Raw genomic sequence first — 22,765 nt, 5'->3', positions numbered from 1 at the left:
ATTTCTCAATAGAACTGTTTATGGAAGGGCAAAATGTTCACTGGATACCTGTATCCTAGTTATGCTGAGATACTTTGAATGTAAAACTCTTATCTTCACCACAGTTCAAGAAATATATTTAAAGAATAAGATGTATATAAGAGAAACCAAAGATAATATTTATTTGTTGTTGTTTTTTTTTGAGACAGAGTCTTGCTCTGTCCCAAGCTGGAGTGCGGTGGCGCAATCTTGGCTCACTGTAGCCTCCACCTCCCAGGTTCAAATGATTCTCCTGCCTCAGCCTCCCAAGTGGCTGGGATTACAGATGTGTACCACCACACCTGGCTAATTTTTTTTTGTATTTTTAGTAGAAATGGGGTTTCATCATGTTGACCAGGCCAATCAACTCCTGGCCTCAAGTGATCTGCCCACCTTGGCCTCTCATAGTGCTGGAATTAAAGGCATGAGCCACCATGCCCGGCCTTAATATTTGTTTTAATCATCCGACAGAAAATGATTCATAATCGCCAAGGCAAAAGTTAAAATAGCCTTAAAATTAAGATTTAAACTATAATTCATATCCAAAAGATAACAAAAACACTTGAAAACAGTGTTAAGAAATGTTTATAATTAGAAGGAAACAAAATAAATTCAATACATATTCACAAAAGTGTAAGATTTCTAAAAAGAACCCAGTTTTAAGAATTTGAATACAGAATAACTTCTGTAAAGAAAAATGGCTTAAAGTTTAATGTGACTATAAACAGTGTATATTTACAAGAGCCTGATTTCTCTGCACTTGAATAATTTCAGCTCTCTAGTCTGAGTTTTAGTATCGGATCCTGCGTATATCAAATCACATGTAAAGTATTTTAAAAATCTGGTTATCCTTTTAACTGAATACTTCAAACAGAGGTTTTAAGTGTAAATCTTTAGGTCTGGTAGGCCCAAGATTTGAAGAGGAAAGTGAGTGAGATTGTTTCTTGTGTAACATCCACAAGAACCCAAGGTGCTGGTGGTATAAACATTACGTGGCTTTTGCTTATTGACAGAACTGTTTTATTTCCATTACTTAGCCTGCAGATGCTCTGCATTTTATTGGCCTTTCTGGTCAATTTGTATTATCTAAAAATTCCTCATGATATCTACAGTATCTCAGTCTGCACTGCATCAAAACTCAGAATATTCCACATCTAGATAAAGCACAATTTTCTCTAAACACAGTAATTTATATGTACCTGCTGTCACATCAAAATGCTGAAATCTATATCACTGTCCGAGTGAGTTTTCACAATTCAAAAGAGCTTGGTATCTGCCTCTCTTGCAGACCATCTCCAGTTAAGGGTGCTAATCTCTGACAAAAATCTATTCTGAAGTGATAATCCTCACCTTTTCATTCCTATCATACAGATAATTAACCACACAAATCCTTCTCAACCAATGATGCCTGTTTTTAACGTGTACGATACATATTCCGAGTGACAGTAGAATCTAATAATCACTTGCTTCTTGCTCTAAAGTTGCTACTGTTGTTCTGAGAATATTAAATAAATTTCTCCTCTATTTTATACTCTCCATTTGGTATCATATATTTAAAATATATGACTTGAAGATTTTCATTCAAATCTTATGATTTAACTCACTTTCGAAAGATGATGCTCAGAGGAGAATCCCAATCCATAAACAGTGTTTGCCCGGCTATCGGCCCACTGGCCAAACTTCTGAGATGTTTTAGTAAATGTCATGTTTGGGGTGATGGTACTATTTATTATTGCCTGGAAAATAAAGCAAGTATGAGTAACCAACAAAAAATGAGCAAACAGGCATTTAAATATAAGACCATTTTGTTACATAAAAACATAGATTTATTAATAAGCCACAATCTTAAATACAAAAAGATAGTTACAGAAACAGTTTCTGGCATTGTAAGTGACAGTGTGGAAATAATGTTAACTAAAATATAAATATGATGACACTATCAAAAATTTCAACATTTTCACTCAATAAGTTTACCTATGATCCAAAAATTGTCAAAGAGTTTTTAATGTGGTCAGTTTTTTCTTTTTGAATGTTTAGAATCAATATTTGTTAACTTTGGATGATAATCACCAGAGGAAAGTAGGCCTTAATAGTGATTTATTTAAAAGTAGGGTGTCACCCTCTAAAGAATCTTTCAAAATATATACATAGAAAATATGACACTGATTTTCTAAAATCCATAATTGAGTTTTCTTCAAGCTGATTTATCTGAAATATATTATGATAAAGAAAAGACTTTCAATTGTTTAGTACTTTTTCCCTTTACTAAAGGAAAAAAACAAATCTCTAAATATAGAGGCATTCCTTGCTATGCTTGGGAGATTGGTTCCAGAACCGCTGTGTATACCAAAATCCAGGCATACTCCAGTCCCATAGTCAGCAGTGCAGAACCTGCATATACGAGGTCAGCCATCTAATACTTGGTTTTCACATCATACAAATACTGTATTTTTCGATCCATGTGTATGTGAACCTGAATAGTTCAAACCAGTGTCAAGAGTCAACTGTTTACTCATTTCTTTTCTCATAAAATGGTATATAGATTCATGATGTTGAGAATTGATATCATTTTTAACACATAATTTCTTAGAAAACTAGCATTTTAAAATGTTACTAAATATTAACTTTGGTGATCACCATAATAAATTTCAATTGTCATAAAATATTAACTCATTCTCTCTTCCAATACCATAAAAGTGAGTAATCTTTTTTTAGTCTAATGCACTCCAAATTTAAGATTACAAAGTGATTCCAATATTAATAGATAGATGTTAACAAATCCATAAACAGTCATCTGCTGAACTCTTAAATGTGGAATGAAAAATGAAGCATTTTCTGAACAAAACTAAATTTGCTTACCATGTGAACAACAGTATAAAAGTAAATATTTATGGGCTATGCGGGAATTGAAGAAGTCATAAAAATGAATGCATGATACCTGTCCTACTAAAAAAAAAAAACAGAGTGGTCCCTTTCTCTCAAATAGAAGATGTGTCATCTATTATGATGTAAGAACCCTTATCCTCAATTAAGTGTTTTTACCTCAGACAAAATTTACATATTCATGCTTATACAGCTTCCTTAACCTTCAGTTCAAAAACTGCTTTTCTTAGTATGTCATTTTGGATCTGTAAAATGTGGCTAATAACTTCTCTAACTTGAACAGCATCAAATGAAAAGACTAAACGGAAAAGAATTTATTAACAAATGGTAAGAAATCATTCGTTTATTCAACTTTTTTATTGAGTACCTTTTAAATGCCAGGCACAGTTCTAAAATTTGAGACACAGCAATAACAAGGGCAACGTAATTGTAGATTGCAGTCTAGAATAAGAGGGGCCAGTAAACACGCAAGTAAATAAATAGCTGACAGGTCAGGCACAGTGGCTCATGCCTGTAATCCCAGCACTTTGGGAGGCCAAGGCAGGTGGATCATGAGGTCAGGAGCTCAAGACCAGCCTGACCAACGTGGTGAAACCCTGTCTCTACCAAAAATATAAAAATTTAGCCAGGCATGGTGGCACACACCTGTAATCCCAGCTACTTGGGAGGCTGAGGCCCGAAAATCACTTAACCTGGGAGGCAGAGGTTACAGTGAGCTGAGATCGTGCCACCGTACTCCAGCCTAGGTGACAGAGCAAGATTCTGTCTCAATAAATAAATAAATAAGTAGCTGACCAATGTAATTTCAGAGAGTAGTAAGTACTGGGAACACCAGATGTGACAGAGTGAAAGGCAAGAAGGTCAAGACTGGTAGGCACTGTCTTAGATTTGCTGGTCCTGAGCGGGGGCACATCTCAGCTGGGATCTCCATGTTTTCTAAAAGATAAGGGCATTTTATATGTGCCCCTAATAACTCAAAAGTGAGTCAACAACAGGTTTTATAGGCAACTAAGAAAACTGACCAATGTGCTGTTAATTGGTGACTAAGCCCCCTTATTTTAACTATTTCAAATTTATTTATTTCTGCTTTTATAAGTTTTATTTTAATCTCTAATCTGAACCTTTCCTTGCCTCTGTATTACTTGTTCTTTAATGAAGAAAACCTTAAAATGATAGATAATCTCACATTTTTTTTTTTTTTTGAGGCAGAGTTTTGCTCTTGTTCTTTTTAGTAAAGATGGGATTTCTCCATGTGAGGTCTCAAACTCCTGACCTCAGGTCATCAACCCGCCTCAGCCTCTCAAAGTGCTGGGATTACAGGTGTGAGCCACTGCATCTGGCCCTGATCTCACACTTTTTAAAAGCTTGATTTCTTAGCTTCTTTGACTTGTTCTTTAAAATAAATATATCTCTCAACCCTGGAGTTCTAGTCCTATTAATGAAGAGATAGAAATGCAGTGTCATTACTACCTCATGAACGGGTCACACAGTATGCCCTGATCCTGGCGCATGGCCATGCTGATGTCTCTGTAGCATAATCAGAAAACCTTAAGGCAAACTTCGTATGCACAGAGAGGCACTAAGTGAGAACAAGTGCACATTTTCTAGGCAGGGCACCTAAGGGCTTTCCAACTGAATCATGAAGAGCAGAAGTGGGGGTGGGAAGGAGAAAACACTTGTTTAGCTGAGTGAAACCACTACTGATGACTTAAAAAACAACTACTCCTGTAGGAACTGCAGCAGTTAAGACCATTAGTTTAGAAAATAATTAGAAAATAGAAAATAGAACTTTGCTACAGAAGATAGAAAACAAAAAGCTTTTCCAAAGACTTATTTATGATTCTAATAATTATAATCAGTAAAGTACATTCAGAATGGAAATGCCAGAGCAACAGTTCATATTGCTTTGGTGGGAAGAATACATGAGGATTATTTAATCACTAAAATTCCTTCCTTTAAAATAACTCAAAGTATTTTAATCTGGTAAAGGTTAAATTAGCAAATGAAATCTATTTAATCACTTCCATATGGTTTCGTTTCTTGTACATGGGACTACTTCAGCTGACCTTTACTTGTCTAGAACATTTAGCCTTCCTTTTTAATAAAGGAGGATTGTTATCTTTTTCTGTTATCTCTTTTAATCCTCCCTTCTAAAGGAGACATGTTGTCTGTCATTTGGGCCCAGAAACAAAACAGACTGCAGAGAATTCAAGATTCAAATATGGCAAAAAGAAATAAAATAACACTCTAGAGTCTCAGGTTATAATATCTAATATCTGTCAAACTTCACTAAACCAGACAGTTATAAAATATGACAAAATTATTCTTCACTAAATAAAGCGTCACAGAAATGAACTATTCCTATTTCTCAAGTCCTTTAAATCCTCCAAGTAAAAATGAAAAAAGATCAATTATTCAGGTAAATACATGTTAATTACTTATGTACCAGACACAAAGTGCAAATAGCCCTTGGGTTCTTATAATCTAGTTAAGGAGATAAGGAATGAGTACACAGAAAAAACAGATGAAAAGTTTAGCATTAAGTTATTTTTTATTCCCCACAAAACACTAGGCAATAATCACCTGGTAATAGTATAAATAACAATAGCAGTGTTTGTATAGTGATTACTGTACACACTGTGCTTTTGCCTAAATTTATTTACTCTTTACAACAACCCTTTGGTGTAATGATGTAGGTATTTTTATTCATTTCTTTTTACAGATGAGAAAAGTGAGGCATAGAAAAGTTTTGTTGTTGCTGTTTTTCCCTTAAGAGACAGGGTCTCGTTCTGTTTTCCAGGCTGGAGTGCAGTGGTGTAATCATAGCTCACTGCAGCTTGGAACTCCTTAGCTCAAGGGACCCTTCAGCCTCAATCTCCTGAATAGCTAGAACTACAGGCATCCACCAACACACCTGGCTGATTTTTTTTTTTTTTTTTTTGGTAGAGATGGGATCTCACTGTGTTACCCATGCTGGTCTCAAACTCCTGGTCTCAAGTGATGCTCCTGCCTCAGCTTCTCAAAGTACTAGAATTACAGGCAGAAACCCTAGTGCCCAGCCCTACATGCAGAAGCTAAATACTTTGCTTGAGATGGGATGCTGATATGGTTTGGCTCTGTGTCCCCATCCAAATCTCACCTTGAACTGTAATCCCCAATGTGTCAAGGGTGGACCCAGGTGGAGGTAACTGAATCATGGGGGGACAGTTTCCCCCATACTGTTCTTGTGCTAGCGAGTGAGTCTCAGGAGATCTGATGGTTTTATAAGCGTCTGACATTTCCCCTGCTTGCTCTCATTCTCTCTCCTGCCGCCCTGTGAAAACATACCTTCTGCCACGATTCTAAGTTTGCTGAGGCCTCCCCAACCATGTAGAACTGTGAGTCAATTAAACCTCTTTCCCTTAGAAATTACCCAATCTCAGCTATTTCTTCATGGCAGTGTGAGAATGGAGTAATACATATGGCAAGCAGGTGGTAGAAACAAACATTTCTACAGTCTGTGCGCTTAACCCCTTTATTTAATTGCTAAAATTCCTGGAAGTGGAAAGGCCTCATGGCTTTAATAAATTGAAGACCTCATCTTTCTATACCCTTTAAATCTACAATCTTAGAATCTGATTTTTTTTGAAATTTCTCAAAGTGAGTTCTACACAGTTCACTGATGATAAAAAGATCCCCTGCTGGGGCACAGTGGCTCACAAGGTCAGGAATTCAAGACCAGCCTGGCCAACATGGTGAAACCCTGTCTCTACTAAAAATATAAAAATTAGCAAGGTGTGGTGGCACATATCTGTAATTTCAGCTACTAGGGAGGCTGAGTCAGGAGAATGGCTTAAACCCAGGAGGTGGAGGTTGCAGCGAGCCGAGATCACAACACTGCACTCCAGCCTGGGCAAAAGAGAAAGACTCTGTCTCAAATAATAATTAATAATAATAATAATAATAATAAACTCATTTAATCCTTAACAACTACCAGTACTGAGTTGAGAACAATGAGGATCAGAGATGTAATCTGCCCAAAGACAAAACACTCAGTAGATGGTGGAGTTCAGATGTGAACCCAGGGAGACCTTGCTCCCAACTGTTATACTATCTGCCTCTCCTAAAAATAAAACAGTAAGTTTTGTCCTTATACTTCTCTTCAGATAAGAAATGTCAGCTTTAGTATTGACATTGGCAAACTTCCTAAGACGTAGGGACTTTGAACTGCTACCAGTCTATAGCAGTATATCTGAAAAGAATTAGAGCTCCTAGAATTCTAGACCATGTCTATTCTGTCCACCATTATATTCCTAGTACCTGGCATAATGCCTGACACAACAGATACGCAATGAATATTAAATAAATGGAATGACCTCAAATTTATAGACTATTTTGGCATGTAACAATAAAGTGGTTAATTAAAGTAATTTAGTGGACAAAACATGTTGCTATCTTAATAATCAGTTTTGTTTCTTAAAAGCTTTAAGAACTCAAAAGGAAACATTTTATTTAAATGAAGGTAAAATTCTCTGAATAAAACTAAAATGCCATACTGAAAAAAGAAAAAACAGCCAGATCATTAGAAGTAAATGTAGCTTACCTTTGAGCCATCTAAACTGATTATCCTATACACATTTCTTGTGCTGTCATAGAAATAAGACACAGTAACTGCATGCTTGCTGGTGGGTACCCAGTTCTTCTTTGTGTTTGGGTCAATCTGGAAGACATGAGCTCGAGTGCTGAAGATAGGTTGTTCCCTGCAGGGCAGAAAAGAAAATGATGGACTGAAAGCAGCCAGTTTTATTTCACTAGACAAGAGAACATGAAAACTGCAAGGATGATTCTGCTTAATCAACAATTTCCACATCCCTAAAAGAGAAACTTTCAAATCTGCATATTCTAAGTATTCAATCATAAGCTTTCTAAAAACTATTATAGTCAATCCTCATTATTTGAAAATTCTGTATATGTGAATTAACCTACTCACTAAAATTTATTTGTAACCCCCAAATCAATACTGCAGCACATTCTTAGTCTTTCACAGATACACACAGAGCAGTGCAAAACCATGCGTCGCTTGACGTGGCACATTTCCATCTGAAGCTGAACAAAGTGACATTGCCTTCTTGTTTCAGCTCTCATACTACATACACAAGTGTCCTTTTTGTGGTCTATTTAACACCATGTTTTTCACATTTCACATTTTATTGGTGCTTTCACTGTTTAAAATGGCCCCTAAGCATCATGCTGAAGTGTTCCCAGATGCCAGCTGTTCCTAGGTGCAAAAAGGCTGTAATGTGGAGAAAATATGTGTGTTAGATAAGTCTCACTGAGACATGAGTTACAGTGCTGTTGGCCATCAGTTCAATGTTAATACATTAAGAATATATATTAAGCAAGGTGTCTTTAAATAGAAACACACATAAAACATGGTTATACATTGATTAGTTGATGGAAATGTCATGACTAGAAGCTTGTAGGAACATGACACAGTATTTTTCCCTAAGGTCAATGGTTCAGTACAGTATCTGCTAACTTAGTGTCGCTGGCACCTTCATAAAACATAACTACGGTGAATAATGAGAATAAACTGTGCTTTGTTAAAATATAAGTATCTCATATTCGATCCTCACAAGGTAAATATTTTTACCCATTTAAAACCACATTATTCTGGGAATAGGTAAAGAATTTACTGGGATAGTGTACATTTACTATAATCTCTACTATGCTTTAAAGTATATGGAAAACAAAGTTGCTGAAACCACAAATACCTCTTACTTAAATCAAGCAGGGCCTTAAAGATAAGGAGATTTTAAAAATTATAAAGAACCAAAACTAGTAAAAAATACTTATTTAAAATATCATTACAGAATTCTTTACAGTATGAACAACAAGCATAAGATGATGTATATATAGAAGCATTATAATTCAAAAATTTCCAATTCTGAGTAAAAACTCTTTTGGAAGCAGAATTTATCAAGCCTTTTTTTTTTTTAAAGAGCCCAAAGAAAGCTCATTTCTTTCATTTCACTACACACTTTTCTTTTCTAAAGAAGTTTAAGGTCATAGCGAAAAATTTAATATTTATTAAGTAAATTGATTTTAAAATTATAAAGAATTTTTTAACTTCTAAAATTTTAAATCTGAAGAAAGGAAGGGTGAATATGGAGGGGAAAAATTAGAAAAATGGGCAAGACAAATCTGAGTCCATGCCAAAATGGCTCCTAAGGTTAATAAGAGGTTGGGTGTCTCCTATATCCATTTCAGCCCTTACAGAGTTGGTGTGAAAGGGCGGTACCTTCCCTGTAGGTAACCTGGCTCTTTCCTAGTTTTATTTCTGGAAACCTTCTATACAACTTTTTTTTATTAAAGACTCTTTCTTAAAAGAAAGTGATATATTTTGTGCCACTCCCTAAAAAAATGAAGTGGGGCCATTACTTCTTGTTTAACTGCCATCATATACGGATTCATTTAACAAATAATTATGAACAATCTGGCAATTATCAGGATGATGAACTCTGAATTGGGAATAGGTCTTATTCATTCCCTGTTTCCCCATCCTCAACCACTGACTTTCAGTGAGCTGGTGCTATAGCTTGGGTTATCTTCCAAAAGCCCTGCAACCCCTATTTTTCTATCTTCTAATTAAAGTCTGAGGTAAAAGCATTGTTGGTCAAGCTGCGAGTGGCTAGTTCCAAGTCATAGGAACATCTATTCATACACAACTCTATTAAGGCACATATAAGGAAGGGAGATAGGACACTCTATTTTTTACTAACTTGATTACTTGATTTTTTGTTGTTGTTTTAATGTGACAGGGGTTAAATTTCCTAAATTCACCTAAACAACACAAGTTGGTAATTATAGGAGTGTGTTCTAATAAACATATATTCTAAAATGCTGAATTAGTATTAAGATAATAATATTGCTTTTGCAAGCTTTCTATAATCAACAAATCCTTACTCAATGGAAGTGCAATGTTTTTAGTATGGTCAAGACTTTCTACATCATATTGTCGTATATTTAATTAATCCACACAATTTAATTTTTTTCAGAATAAAAATCTTTAAAGTAAACTAGCTATCTCATAAGCAAAGATATTTGAATATCAACTAAGTACTCAGCTTTCTTCAATTCTCTTCAGAATAACTGGTTTCTTAAAGAAAATTATAGTTTAAGATTTCTGCAGTCAAAAGCCTGCACTTCAAAGTCTGTATGATAAAGACTAGGGAAATAATTTTCACTATGGATACAGGAAACAGAACTCCTAGAAGTAATGAGGATGTTATGGCATCTGACAGGGCATACTAATAAATGATTCAAACTTTTATTGAATATCTATCACATACCAAGATGTAGGATCGAGATGGTCCCTGCCCTTGAAAAATTCAATTTGGTGAGAAAAGATGGATATGTTAAAAACAAAAACCTCTTCACCATGATAGATTCTCTAAAAATAAGTAACTGACAGCTGTGATAGAAAACAGATGCTTAAATAGAGTTTGAAACAAACTGTTGCACAGTGGGAAGATGGCTACATACACTGTGTGGCAAGAACCTTAGCACAGGTAAGTATGAGTGCCTTTGAAGAATGAAGTTAGAATGAAAAAAAGAGAGAGGACAGTTCATGAGGATCTCTACTGAAAGCTACTGAGAGATTATAAACAAGAAACAGTTTTGCTTTTTTTTTTTCTTTTTTAAGAGATAGGCTCTCCCTATATTGCCCAGGCTGGTTGTAAACTCTCGACCTCAAGCAATCCTACCTCAGCCTCCTGAGTTGCTACGATTGATTACAGGAGTGAGCCACCTAGCTCAGCACCAGCTTTGCATTTTAGAAAGATAAATTTGGGCCACGTGCAGTAGCTCACGCCTGTAACGTCAGCACTTTGGGAGACCAAGCTGGGCAGATCACATGAGCTCACAGGTTTGAGACCAGCATGGGCAACATGGCAAAACCAAAATTAGCCTAGCGTGGTGGTCCACACCTGTAGTCCCAGCTACTTGGGAGGCTGAGGTGGGAGAATGGCTTCAGCCTGGGAGGCGGAGGTTGCAGTGAGCCAAGACCATGCCACTGCACTCCAACTTGGGTGACAGAGCCAGATTTTGACACACACACACACACACACACACACACACACACACACACAGCAAAACAAAAGAAATATAAATTTGGAAGCACTAAAAAGAAGGTGGGTTGGAAAGAAACACTGGACACAGGGAGACTAGTCAGAGCCCTACTAAAGAATCCCTAATATTAACAAATAAAGAGGATGGGATGTTAGGGAACAGGATGAAGATATGATTAGGGATTAAAGGTAAATTTAGGCAGTCCTATCAGTAGGTAAGTAATGGATTGGACATAGGGCAGTGGTTCTCAAACTGGGGTGATTTGTTCCTTGGGACATTTCACAATGTCTGTACACATTTTTGGTTGTCACAATGAGGGAAACTGCCATTGGCATCTAGTGGGTAGCATCCAGGGATGTTGCTAAACATCTACAATGCACAGGACAGCTTCCCACAACAAGAAACTTTTCAGCTCAAAATATCAATAGTGCCAAGGTTAAGAAATCCTGGTATATAAGACAAGGAATCTGAGTCTCCTGGGTTTCTAGTTTGGGTAACTGAAAAGACAGTGCCACTAGCAAGGATGGAACACAGAAAGTAGAGTCTGAGATTGGGGAAGAAGAAAGAGAAGATGAGCCCAGGTTTTTTTTGTTTTTGTTTTTTTGAGATGGAGTCTTGCTCTGCCGCCTAGACTTGAGTGCAGTGCCACAATCTCAGCTCACTACAACCTCCACCTCCCGGGTTCAAGTGATTCTCCTGCCTCAGCCTCCCAAGTAGCTGGGACTACAGGCACCCACCACCGTGGCCAGCTAATTTTTGTATTTTTAGTACAGACAAGGATTCACCATCTTGGCCAGGCTGGTCTCAAACTCCTGACCTTGTGATCTACTGCTGTGGCCTCCCAAAGTGTTGGGATTACAGGTGTGAGCCATGTCTGGTCTTGAGCTCAGTTTTGAAGGAGCTGAGATGCCTATAGGGTTTGCATGTAGAACTCTTGGGTCAGGAACTTAAAAACACTAGTTTGGAGCTCAGAGAAAACCACGCTGGTGTGCAGAGTTTGGGGAATCACCAGATTTTATGATGGGTATGTTTCAATGCTAGGCATGCTCATAAATTTCATTTAGAAAAAAGCTGTATAAGCAGCAGTATAGAAGCTATATCTAAAATCTTTAAAGAATTTACATTTACCTGAAATCTTAAAAAGCTAGCTCTTAATCTCTTAAAAAAAAACCTATAATACATTTGAAATTGATCGTTCCAAGTGTCCAAGCATTAAAGTTAATATCTTTTCATAAACTGTATGGCACTCATAAAGGTTCAACACTATACAACAATTCACACAAATACTAACTAGATCAAATACCAGCATTTTCCAAAGTGTATTTATACTGAACAACTCAAGAAATGAATGCTTTATGTTTAAATAACTTTTGTAAACACTGTTATATCTTATTCTAAAATATTTATAATCTACATTAGTATGTTAAAGGTTCTAAGAAGTTCTGCAGTAAAGATATCAATCTAACCCAAAATAATCTAGCATCTGGTAAATTATTTGATCATAGAAATCTTTCACATAATATATTTACATGTCCTAGGATTTATATTTATGACTACAATACGAGAATCAAAAGACAAATTCTGAGGTAAATATCTCACTGAAAGTTGGTCTAGATAATCTACCATCTTTACTGACATTATTAATTCTATTTGTAATATAAAATTCAAGCCTAATTCAGTAATGACTACAGTATTATTTTGTAAATGGATACTTGCTAAGAACACTCAAAGTAACTCTGCTAAGAAACTAAAAAAAAAAAAAATTCTTTAAAAATTACTCTAAAAATCTATTTTAAAAACAAATAGAACCATGCTGGGCACAGTGGTTCACACCTGTAATTCCAGCAGTTTGGGAGGCCAAGGAGAGTGCAATCACTTGAAGTCAGGAGTTCAAGACCAGCCTGGCCAACACAATAGAACCCCATCTCTACTAAAAATAAAATAATTAGCTGGGCACAGTGGCAGATGCCTGTTATCCCAGCTACTTGGGAGGCTGAGGCAGGAGACTCACTCAAACCCGGGAGGCGGAGGTTGCAGTGAGCCAATATCACCCACTGTACCCCAGCCTGGGTGACAGAGCTCCATCTCAAAAGAGAAAACCAAATAAAAACCACAACTGTTCTGAAATGCTTTAAACTAGCTTAGAGACGCAAACCCCGCCCCCCCTTTAATCATAGAGCGCCATCTATTCCATAACTTCTTACATCAATAACCAGAAAAATAAGTAATTCAAACTACTTTACTGATATAAGAAAAGCTTACTGGAGTATTTTTCTATTGATTCATAAAATAATTCTAGGAAACTGGTATAACAATCATTCTCAAGTTCTTCTTCTGGAGCTACAATTCTGTAAAAGTACTATATATAGTGATGAATGGTAAAACTTACCATGGATTTGGAAAACTAGAAGAATATTAAGATAACCCTGAGAAAAAAGTAGTAAAATCAGATTTTATTTTAAAAATAAGACTTATTCAAACTCACTACAGTTGACATAAAGAATACTATATTTAGCTCTCAGGCATCTGTGTAATAAGAAAGAAATTGAGGATCATAAAAAACTAGAGCAAAAAAAAAAACTATTTTCCAGAAAATACATAAGTTCTAGGTCTAAAAAAAAAAAAAAAAGCAGACAGCTAATATTTGTCACTTGGATAGCTTTGATTTTTAAAAATCAATGATAATGCTGTTTTAAAGTTACCAAGGAAGTCTATACTTTCACAAATATTATAATTACCCAGTAAATCTTTATTCCAAGAGAGTACAAAGGCATAGGTCCAATAAACACAATCAAACTCAAGGAAAGGAAATTGTATATTTCCTAGTCTACCTTTAATGCCTAGAAGTGTGCTTTTCAGATTTGTAAGTACAAACGGCTACTGTAGCAAAGGGGATTACAAAGAAGGTTATGGTTTCAAATAATTCCCTTTCTTTTTAATTTTCCAAAAGAAAGTAGCCTGGAAGTATTCTAAGTATTCTAAGAAGTATTAGAAATAAGGCTGGTAATATTTTCCACTGAGGATTTGACTCTGCTGTAGACCCTGTTGGCTATCTACGAACTATTCTTCCATACTGCTCCTCAATAAACCTCAGATACTCTACCCTCTTCTATGTGACTGTGAGCTTCACTAAGGATAATCATGGTAATCCCACTATTGCCAGAAGCTGGGTTAGAGATGGACCTCTGAAACAATTCCAAGAAATAACCAAGAAAAGTTTGCTAGAAACTTCTAGGTACACTCACAGACAGTACACATGTAAGAAGGAATACTCTCCAAAACAATGTGTTTGCATGTGACATCAAAACCTGAAGAAACCCTCAGTACTGTGAGGGGTGCATACTTGAGAACAAAGCCAACATTCTCAGTTAATAACAGCAGATGGAAAAACAAAGACTCTGGTTCCTTGATGGTATCGCTAAACCAATGACTGAGCCTATCTCCAAGCCTCTATGTGATAATAAGTTTGCTAACTGTTTCAAACAGTTGTCATTTTAAAAACTATGCAAATGAAAACTGAGGAAGAGGTTTACTTACAATAAACTCTGAAATAACATGCCCACCCTCCCCCGCAAATAACATGTGATTGATGGCAGTTCAGAACTATACAAGCTACACACTGGTCATTCATTCACTTCATACCACCACCCCATATATACACAATTTAATTTCAGCATCCCCATTTAAAACTGTAGAACCAACAGAGAAATTTATAAGAATAACTGCATTGAGGTGGGTGGGAAGAGGAGGAAATGGAAAGCGAAATGTGGTATGACAAAAGTTTACTACCAGTTGACTTTCTGCAATAAGGATTTAAAATCCAAAGTTTTTAATTTAAAAAATAGTAGCATAAGAGCTTATTAGAGCTATGGAGGCAACCACCAAAAGAAATAAAAATTACAATTTTTAAAAGTAGTTGCCTCTGGGAATGGGACTCAATGAAGGAAGGGATGAGATGGGAGCTATTCTCTTTCTTATCCTTTAAGTATTGTTTAATTTTTCTTAAACTTGATAGGTATTAAAGTATCTTTCTAAAATGGCACTGTGAAGAAATTACACTTACATAACAATTAACAATGGAAAATAATGCTTGAGGGGCCACTTCTGAAGACTGCCAAAGAATCACAGAATGACAGTTTTAACAGGTTTGAACTCAACTGAGGAATGAGGGAAAGTAGGAGAGGAGCAGAAATCCAAATATAACTAACTGTAGGACTGCAGGTGCTGAAGGTACATCCAATTCCTGACAAAAAACAACCTCCTCTATTTGAAGCAAACAGGAAAGTAAGACAAAAAACATTCTACCTTCAGCTTGCTTTCGGGGGACTGAAGTAGCATGAGAACAATACTTGTTAAGGCCAAAATGAGAATGGCAAGGGTAAGTCCAGGAACAGACAGACACTAATTACCATTTAACTTGATAGGTAATGGCTGGAGAATTTAGTTTCAGTGCCGCTATGAAGTGGCATAGCATGACTTCAGATGCATCAGCACAAGCATTGGAATTTCCCAGAAAGAATTATCCTGTACAACTTAATAACATAAACTGAAATTGTACATGATTATCAGAGAACCGGTTTAAATCTCAGCACCCCCTCTTTCTCATATATAATATAAATCCTACCCTAAGAAAAATCTCATTAAGATACCTGTTTTGATGCTACTCAGAGATTATGACTGCATAATCTAACATACTACCAACCGTATGTTCCTATTACCATGATATGTGTAATAAGCTGATTGCTTATACATACAATGTTCTTTTTTAAGAACTACATATACAAACTTTGAGAAATGCAAAGATTTTTCTACTAATGGCTACCCAACACATAGTTATACTGCAAGAACTCCATCTAGTGATGAACCAAAAATATAGCAGGTCCATGTTTTTTAAAACTTGGAAGTTAACTCTGCAGCAAATACAAAATTGTAAACTGACCTTGCTGTAACAGAGGTATCAAGACTTAAAAATATGACACCCATAGCTACAAAATGTCTTCTGGAAGGATTTTTTTAATTGTATAATCTGGCCAGGCACAGTGGCTCACCTGTACAGTCTTAGTGCTCTGTGAGGCCAAGGTGGGAGGACAGCTTGAACCCACGAGTTCCAGACCAGGTTGAGCAACAGCAAGACCTCACCTCTACAAAAAATTTAAAAATTAGCTGGGTGTGGTGGCATGCGCCTAGAGTCTCAGCTACTCAAGAGGCTGAAGCAGGAGGATCATTTGAGCCCTGGAGTTAGAGGCTGCAGTGACCTATGCTTGTGCCACTGCACTACAGGATGGGTGACAAAGCAAGACCCCTGTCTCTTTAAAAAAGAAAAAAAGTATGATCTGAATTTCTTGATCTTTTAATCCTTTAAGTGAACACTGAAATTCAAGGTTTTAAAAAATCATTGTTTGCATTACAGTTCTTTCATGACATTAAGTATTTACTTGGCATATTTGAAGAAAATATCAAATCTAAAATTTCCATTTGGAAATTAAGATTCTTAAATTATAAAAATATACTTAAAGAGTAACAACAAGGCTGGGCACAGTGGCTCACACCTGTAATCCCAGCACTTTGGGAGGCCGAGGCAAGTGGATCACGGGGAGTTCGAAACCAGTCTGGCCAAGATGGCGAAATCCCAACTCTACTAAAAAATATAAAAATTAGCTGGGAGCAGTGGCAGGCGCCTCCAATCCCAGATACTTGGGAGGTTGAGGCAAGAGAAGTGCTTGAACCCGGGTGGCAGAGGTTGCAGCGAGCTGCGATCATGCCAGTGCACTCCAGCCTGGGCAAGAGAGTGAGACTCCATCTCAAAAAAAACACACAAAAAAACAAAAATGAATGAAATGTTATAAAGACCGTTTAAGTGCTAATATCACCTTCAAGGAAGATTCATAATACTCTTTAGGTACACTTTTCTTTTATGCTACAAACTGAGTGGATACTCAGTCCATACAATATCTGAACAAAAAAATATTCTAATAAACTCAGAACTGAAGAGAAAGATCAAGAGATACTTGAGCAAAATGTTAACATTTGTGAAATTTGAAAGGTGGATACATGTATATTATTCCCTATATTATTGTGAATATTTAAAATTGCTCACAACAAACAATAAAACATTACGGCACTTCTCTAGGAGTTCTTATTGACAATGCAAAATTTGAATAATCCACCACATTTTACTTTTTTGAGATGGGTTTTTGTCCTGTTGCCCAGGCTGGAGTGGTACAATCACAGCTCACTTAAGCCTTGACCTCTCAGACTTAAGTGATCCTCCTGCCTTAGCCTGTGGAGTAGCTGGGACTACAGGTGCACATGCACCACCATGTCCAGGTTTTTTTTCTTCTTTGTAGAGATGGGATCTCACTATGTTGCCCATGCTGGTCTCAAACTCCCGGGCTCAAGCGATCCTCCCACTTTTCCACCTCCGAAAGTGCTGGGATTAAAGGTGCAAGCCACCATGCCCAGCCTAGGCCTCAAAATGATACGTGCTATGATTATAATTACACTGTCCAATATGGTAGCCACTAGCCACCTGACCACTGAGCGTTTGAAATTCAGCTGGTGCAACTGAGAAAGTGAATTAATTTAAACTTTATCTGATACCCAAGTTAGTGTCTGAAAAACTTTTAAGTATATATGGAACAACCTGGGTATGTGAATCTACATTCCAATAGAAATTTTATGAAATTTAAATTAAGATAAAGTTTTCCAATAAACATTTAACATCCAAATTGAGATGTGCCCTAAATGCAAAATACATAATGGATTCCAAAGAATCACTTTTAAAAAGATAGCATTTTGGATAGACTGTCAAAATATATAAAAATTAATTTGTACTTCCTTTTTAGAAATGTAAAAGTAAATTTCAAATTACATATGTTGTTCACATCATATTTCTAGTGGGGAATGTTGGACTAGACAATATTTTCTGTAGTCATTTCCCTACTGACAGACATATAGGTAGTTCTCATTTTTGCACTGTTACAAAATAGCATTACAAACAATGTTCCTGTGTATTTTCTTGTGCACACATGCAAGAGATACACTAGAAGCAGAATTCCTAGTCATAGGGTATTGGCATAGGTCACAGCACCTGTACCAATTTATACTCATTAGTTTTATACTACACCTTCCCAACATTTGGAAATGTCCAAATAACATCTTTAATTTGTGCCAATTTTGGACATGAAATGGTATTTCACTGTAGTTACAATCTGCATATCCCTGATCACTAGTGTGCTTCAGCAGCTATTGATGTATTTCTGGGCCATCTGAGCCCAATGAGTTGCTATACTCATTTCTGAGCTTGTTTAAAACCTTATTTTAGCTCCAATAGTGAAAAAGCCAGAATTGAAAGCTCAGCACTCAAACCACATCTCATATATTCAGTTCTCACCACATAAAAGTAAATTGCCGTCCTTTGGCATAAAATTTAGTTTTTATTTTTCCATACCAAAATGTTTCCAATATTCCTCTAAATTATTCCATTGTGAAAGGGTGAACTGGTAGAGGTAGTAGAGGAGTAAGTAAATGCATGTTAGTCAAACTTTTAACTTAGAGCTGTTTAAAATGTTTTCCTGGCTCAGTATCAAAAAACAATTTATACAAAACCTATTTAATGTTAAAATAGAGGTCAAAAGTAACACAGTTCTATTGCCAAATAAGTTAAACTCCTGGGTGTTTTTCAAACAGTAAATTTCCCATTTTCTCTATGCATTTTTCAATCCAACATCTCTCAAAGTTGAAAGTGACTTTAACTTTCATCTGATCAAGTTTTGTCTAGTCACAGCTACTAATTACAGCTGGCTAAGTCTTTTCTGCGTGGTCCTCAAGTCATCTAGCTATAAGTCAACCAATGAATAGCATCTGTTATTTTATGTATGGTAGTCATATAGTTTCAATTTCCCAAGACTATTCCAGATTTCATATTTTTTTGTTGTTGAAAAGAGACTGTATTAAATATCCCTAAATGTGACTTATACTTTGCTCTATTTTTTTTTTAAGAGATGGGGTTATGTTGCCTTGGTTGAACTTGAACTCCTGGTCTCAAGGGATCCTCTGACCTCAACCTCCCACTGGGACTTTGGACAGAAGCTACCTTGCCCCATGTTACTTTCTATTTTTGTCAGCTTTTCATGTAACAAAAACTATAGACAAAACTATTTTGTCAGATAATGTCTCAATTTGGGCTCTTGCAAATATAATCCCTGTAGTGATGTAGTGTTTGTGCTTAGATGCATTCAATGTATTTCATAAAAGTGGTGTTAATACAACCCAGTCATCATGGTATCATAGAAACCCAAATGCACTTTCTGACTGTGAAAAGCAATTGACATTTTTCACCAACCAAAAATATGATACAGGAATACAATAAGCTAAGTGGGAGGCTTTTTCCCTATTGGCTTTTCTGAAAGTGAGTTTTATTAGAAGTAGAGAGAGGCTGACTTCTGAGCTACTGGAGAGAGGTAATCCCACAGACAAATGGGCACCTTAACAAACAAGCTTACTACAGTGTTTTTCAAACCCTAGGTCACAACTCAGGGAGTCATGGTCAATTTAATGGTTAACAAGGGGTATTTTTAAAACTGAATGAAAATGTAAACTATTAGAAGTGCATGATACTTGGTGAGGACATATATGTTGTTCCAAGAAACTTTCAGCCACATATTTATATATGCTTGCCACAATGTAAGATGAATTTTTTTTAACTGCAGATTATGGTCAAAAGGTTAAAGACCTGGGCATATGAAATGCTTCTATTTAATATTCATGAAAATGCTATGAAGCAGATACGTACCACCCATCTTACAGTATGAAAACAGGGTTCCTGAGTGACTTCAAGTCACACAGCTAGCAAATGATAATAAGCCTCTTTTTTTCTAACACCTTGTCATACCACTGATTGAAGCAAAACAATACAACACAACATGCTGCCACTTCACCCAAAAGCGGTGTTTTCATTCTCCCCTTTCTTGATGGCTCAATAGGTCATTAGCCACAGGCCCATTGAGTGCTTTTAAAAAGGGGGAAGCCTCTTGTTTAATGCAGATAAAAATGGAATTAAACCTTACTGGACATCAAAGAACTAAAATTAAAACCATGAGTTATCTTTTTTTACCTGTCAAAATAGAAAACATTTTTAACAGCAGAATTCAATGTTAGTGAGAACTTAAGGAAACCTGACACTTTCCAAAGCAGCCGGTGGGAGTATAAATTCGTAAAGTCTTTCTAGGAAACATCTTGGCAATGCATATCAAAAGCCATTATATAGCCATGAGAAAAAAAGCTGTAGCATATCCAGTGACATAAAATGTCCAGTAAAGAAAACAGTTTATAAATTAGTGGGTACTGTATAAAAATGTGTCTCTAAAGCATAAGAAAAAAATGCATGGAAGAAACACTTCAGCCCTTGCCCTGCCTCCCCTTCTCTCAACACAGAGACCAGAATGATCCTTCTCAAAACTCAACCTAGCATTGAAATACCCTAGGAAAAAAAAAATGGGGTGGGGAGGCAGGATAAAGCCAGCATGGCAAAATGCAGATGGTTTATTAAAGTGGGCTGGATGATGGGTCCTTTTCTGTATGTCCAGAACATTTTTGTCTTTTTTTTGAGAGACGGAATCTCACTCTGTCACCCAGGCTGGAGTGCAGTGGTGTGATCTTGGCTCACTCCAATCTCCACCTTCCAGGTTCAAGCGATTCTCTGCCTCAGCCTCCCGAGTAGCTGGGACTACAAGTGTGTGCCACTACCCCCAGCTAATTTTTTTTTATTTTTAGTAGAGACAGGGTTTCACTGTGTTAGCCAGCATGATGTCTCTCTCCTGACCTCGTGATCAGCCCGCCTCAGCTTCCCAAAGTGCTGGGATTACAGGTGTGAGCCACCATGCCCGGCCTAACATAGAGTTTTAAACTAATAAAACACAGGTAGATCATTCCTCAAAACTCTCCAAAGGCTTCCCATCTCACTCACAGTAAAATACAAAGTCCTTAAAATGGCCTAAAGGAGGCTGGGTGTGGTGGCTCACATCTGTAATCCCAGCACTTTGGGAGGCTGAGGCGGGTGGATCACCTGAGGTCAGGAGTTCAAGACCAGCAAGGCCAACATGGTGAAACCCCATCTCTACTAAAAATACAAAAAATTACCAGGGAATGGTGGTATGTGCCTGTAATCCAAGCTACTCAGGAAACAGAGGCAGGAGAACTGCTTGAACCCAGGAGGCAGAGGTTGCAGTGAGCCAAGATGGCGCCATCTGTATCCAAGCCTGGGGAATAAGAGCAAAACTCCATCTCAAAAAAAAAAAAAAAAGGCCTTGTACCAGTGCTTCTCAACCCTGGCTATATATTAGAAATCAGCTTCTACCCCCAGTATCAGTGGCCTGGGTGGGGAGCCCAGCATCAGTGGTTTTTTAAGAGCTTCTAAAGTAATTCTTACATGTAGCCAGGATGGAGAACTAGAGGACACTACCCCCTGCTCCCTGTCCAACCTCATTTGTCTTTTGCCTCTTTTGTTCCAGCCACGGTGGCCTTCCTGATGTTTCTCAAACATGCCAGGCACTGTCCTCTTCAAGGCCTTTGCCTGAAGTGCTCTTTTCCCTCAGGCCTGCCCAGCATCTTCCTTTGCCTCCTCCAGGTCTTGGCTCAAATGTTACCTTCTAAGTGGAGCCATTCTTGGTCACTCTATGTAAAAATTACAGCCCCTCCAGGCCTCTTCCAGGACTCCCTCTTCCCTTTATTTCTTTTACTCTTCCCCACGGTACTTATCGCCATCTGACACACAACATACTTTCTTATTTATTGTCCTTTCCCCCAAGTAAGTGTAATCTCCACAAGGGCAAGGATTTTGACTGTTGTAATCACTGCTATATCCTCAGCATCTCAAATATCTGGCACATATTAGATATTCAGAAAATAATAAATGAATGCTTATACATCAAATTGTTTAGCATTCATGGCAGTAGAATTACAAGTGACTTATTTTTTCTTACCTCAATTTTCTATGTGAACATACATTTATAAGAAAAATTTTTTAAGCAAATTTTAATCCAATATATTTGCTTGCTTTTAAAAACACAGATAATGGAATGTTGTCTTAAAAAATACATAAATATCCATTGAGCTGCAGATTTGTGCACTTTACTGAATACGACATGCTTTAAATTTTTTAACAAAGTAAATGCCAGTTAAAAATATTATAGCCATAGACCAGGTGTGGTGGCTCATGCCTGTATTCCTGGAATGGAAGGCTGAGGTAGGAGGATCACTTGAGCCCAGGAGTTTAAAACCAACCTGGGCCATGTAGTGAGACCTTGTCTCTACTAAAAAAAAAAAAAAAAATAGCCAGACATGGTGGTGCACGCCTATGTCCCAGCTACTCAGGAAGCTGAGGCAGGAGGATCACTTGAGCCAAGAGTTTGAAGTGATAGTGTGCTATGATTGTGCCACTATACTCCAGCCTGCGCAACAGTGAGACCCCATCTCTAAAATAATTTTTTAGAATTAAAAAAAATTATAGCCCCAGTGGCAGTAGATTCACCTGGCAAACAGATTTGGGGGTACTCTTGTCCAGAGAATGTTTCTTACAAAAGAAATCAGCCACAAATTTCCAACTGATGGAAGTTTTGCTATCAACTGTGTCTGTTCAGAATTTTCTCTGTAGTGTTTAATAATACCTAGAGTTATCCTACAAAAGTAATCTTTAACTACCGACATAGCTTTAATTTTGAACAAGTAAGCCTTGCCCTGAGGGATCCCATAAATA

At 36.9% G+C, this 22,765-nt stretch overlaps 1 protein-coding gene and 1 non-coding gene across 3 annotated transcripts in view; both read right to left on the bottom strand.

Moving 5' to 3' along the window:
• The window catches only part of HOMER1 (homer scaffold protein 1), a 178,406-nt gene that overhangs the window by 77,546 nt on the left and 78,095 nt on the right, over positions 1-22,765 (bottom strand). For both annotated transcript variants that reach the window (XM_035291337.3, XM_002744829.6), the window contains exons 2-3: positions 7,484-7,640; positions 1,623-1,754 (exon numbers count right to left, since the gene is read on the bottom strand). In XM_035291337.3, the coding sequence (XP_035147228.1) occupies positions 1,623-1,754; positions 7,484-7,640 (289 nt within the window). The remainder of the gene's footprint in view (positions 1-1,622; positions 1,755-7,483; positions 7,641-22,765) is intronic.
• On the bottom strand, positions 19,893-20,033 carry LOC118151946 (small nucleolar RNA SNORA21). Its single transcript, XR_004740338.1, has one exon. It is a non-coding gene; the product is annotated as a small nucleolar RNA SNORA21 (small nucleolar RNA).

This window comes from Callithrix jacchus, chromosome 2, assembly GCF_049354715.1.
Source record: "Callithrix jacchus isolate 240 chromosome 2, calJac240_pri, whole genome shotgun sequence".
Taxonomy (NCBI): domain Eukaryota; kingdom Metazoa; phylum Chordata; class Mammalia; order Primates; family Cebidae; genus Callithrix; species Callithrix jacchus.
The sequence above is the reverse complement of the archived record's forward strand: the minus strand, read 5'-3'. Positions and strand labels throughout refer to the sequence as shown.